General features: G+C 37.3%; 1 protein-coding gene across 1 annotated transcript; it reads right to left on the bottom strand.

Moving 5' to 3' along the window:
- Positions 1 to 287: 287 nt before the first annotated feature.
- On the bottom strand, positions 288 to 1,196 carry LOC143482171 (olfactory receptor 6N1-like). Its single transcript, XM_076980460.1, has one exon. The coding sequence runs from the start codon at positions 1,194 to 1,196 to the stop codon at positions 288 to 290; it is 909 nt and encodes a 302-aa protein (XP_076836575.1).
- Between the last annotated feature and the right edge of the window lie 1,214 nt (positions 1,197 to 2,410).

Consider the following 2,410-nt stretch of genomic DNA (forward strand, 5'->3'; position numbering starts at 1 on the left):
ACAGGCAATACCTTGTTAGATAAATAAATACAGCAGTACAAAAAAAAAACATTAATGGGCAGAGTGCAGGATCCATATCTCAAATAATGAAATGAAATATTAGACTTATAGAGTATTTCTGCTGGTGCGCCACACTTTTTGATCACATTTAAAAGTCCAGCACAACTCAAACAAGCAAGCTGAAGCAATACATTTGAGTATGTAAAACCTGTGCAGACCTGTTACCATTTTATTACGAGATAGTGGGCACAGTTTTCCTGAAACACTTACTTGTCTGTGAGACTGTTTTATCTGCTGAAGGCTCTTTTTAGTGCACACTGTAGCTCTTTGTTTCTTAAGCTGTAAATGAAGGGGTTCAGCAGAGGTGTCAGTACAGAGTAAAGCACAGCAACAACCAATCGTATGTCTGAGTCAAACAAGGTCACCCTGTAAGAGATGTACACACAGGAGGCAGACACATAGGAGATACAGACCACTATTAGGTGGGAGCCACAAGTACCAAGAGCTTTCAATCTTTCAGCTGAGCCCATTCTGCTGATGGCTTTCGCAATGCTGATGTATGATGCCAGAATTAGCAGGAAAGTGCCAATCAGGCCAACTAAAGCAATGATTAGCGAGATCAAGCTGTTTCTTGAGGTGTTAGTACAAGCCAGGTTCACAACTGAGCTGTGATCACAGAAGATATGTTTAACTATGTTGGGTCCACAGAAGGGCAGTGGCAGTGCTAAGATCAAAGCAGGAAGAGGCATGATCCATCCAAAGGCCCAGGCTAAAAATAGGAGCAAAAAGCGAACTTTCCTTGTCATAACTGACATGTAGTGTAAAGGATGACAGATAGCTAAGTACCTGTCATAAGCCATAACTGTTAGCAAAGCACGTCCTGTTACAGTCATAGAAAGAAAAAAATACATTTGTACAAAGCACCCTGTTTTAGAAATGGTCTTGACTTCCACTAGGAATCCTGAAAGCATGTTTGGAATAGTCACCGTGGTGTAGATTATATCACATAAGGACAGATTGTCCAGGAAAAAGTACATGGGTGAGTGTAGTTTGCTGTCTGTTCTAGTGATATACATGATCATACTGTTTCCCCCCAGTACAAGGACATAGATTGTCAGGAAAACAGAAAAGAGAATCATATATTTGTCCTTCAATCCCTCTATAATAAAAAATGTTACTGCCTCTGTTGTGTTCATTTTAGTGGAAATCAGCAACTGAATAAAACAGAGAAGAAATTACACTGTACTCAATATGGTTTTGAATGCAGACCACAACTTCAACTTAGTCCAACAATTTGAAATGTTTTAAAATGTAAACATATGAAAATGTGATGCACATTTATCAATGGAAAAGTCTATATCAAACAACTAATATAACAGAACCTGCATCTTTGTTCTAAAATGCAGACATGCAATCCATGCTCAATTGGATTTCTCCTTTAGAAATCAAGAAACAATGTATGGATGAGGATATAAATACACTGATAAAAACAAGAGGGCTCTATTATCTTAATGACCTTAATTAACTTAATTGGTTGTCAGGAGCAAGTGTTTGTTTTCATTCACATCAATTAAAAGCTATTCTTGGACCAATTAAAGTTTAATGTTTTTTGTTTCTGTGGTTACATGGTTTTTCATTAACAGATAATGATACAAGTTAAATAATCTCTGTTGGATTTGGATTTTAACATGTGTATCTTAATCGTTTTGTTACTGTTAGTGGCAGGGAAGACCTTCTATTTCCCCATAGATTTAGAGCACGTCAGGTACATTTTAACCATGCAATGATGTAGCTGGATGAAATGAAAGGTTTGTTACTGTTTCTATTATTCATGTAATTTTACAGCTTAAATCTAATGAACCATCTCTAATGTACAGATGAGTGACAAGTTTCTCACCATGGTTTGAAGCCCAGGTGATTTTGAAACATTTATGTTGGAGACTGTGGTAGATTTGTGCGCCAACCAACACATTTAGAATGGTAGTATCTACTGTGGTAACAACTAAACACAACAAGCACCTCCATGCTGACATTTGCTATGTTATATTTATATAATAATTAGAAGCTGAAATCATGTGTCAAGAGATTTCTCACATCATATAACACATTGGAATTAAATGGTTGACAGTCGATGCACTAGGGTGTATGTACTGCCCCTTTACCCCCTAGGCTTTTTAAGGCACTCAGGAAAATTACTGGGGACAGTGGCCTGGGCTCGGTAATTATCAGAGACCGTATATGTCACAATATGGACGGACAAGAAGTGTAGTTTTATAGCTTTTACTTGAATAGCCAAACACCATACAAATTGTATGTAGCTGAACATAATCACACAACACTCTAACTCTCTGACGCAGTGCGTGTTACGTATCCTAAACATATTCTCTAACATCTTATCAAAATAAAAGCC

This window comes from Brachyhypopomus gauderio, chromosome 18, assembly GCF_052324685.1.
Source record: "Brachyhypopomus gauderio isolate BG-103 chromosome 18, BGAUD_0.2, whole genome shotgun sequence".
NCBI lineage: Eukaryota > Metazoa > Chordata > Actinopteri > Gymnotiformes > Hypopomidae > Brachyhypopomus > Brachyhypopomus gauderio.

Bases quoted from the DNA above. Each gene is read 5' to 3' on its own strand.
- LOC143482171 (XM_076980460.1), bottom strand. From the start codon at position 1,196: ATGAACACAACAGAGGCAGTAACATTTTTTATTATAGAGGGATTGAAG.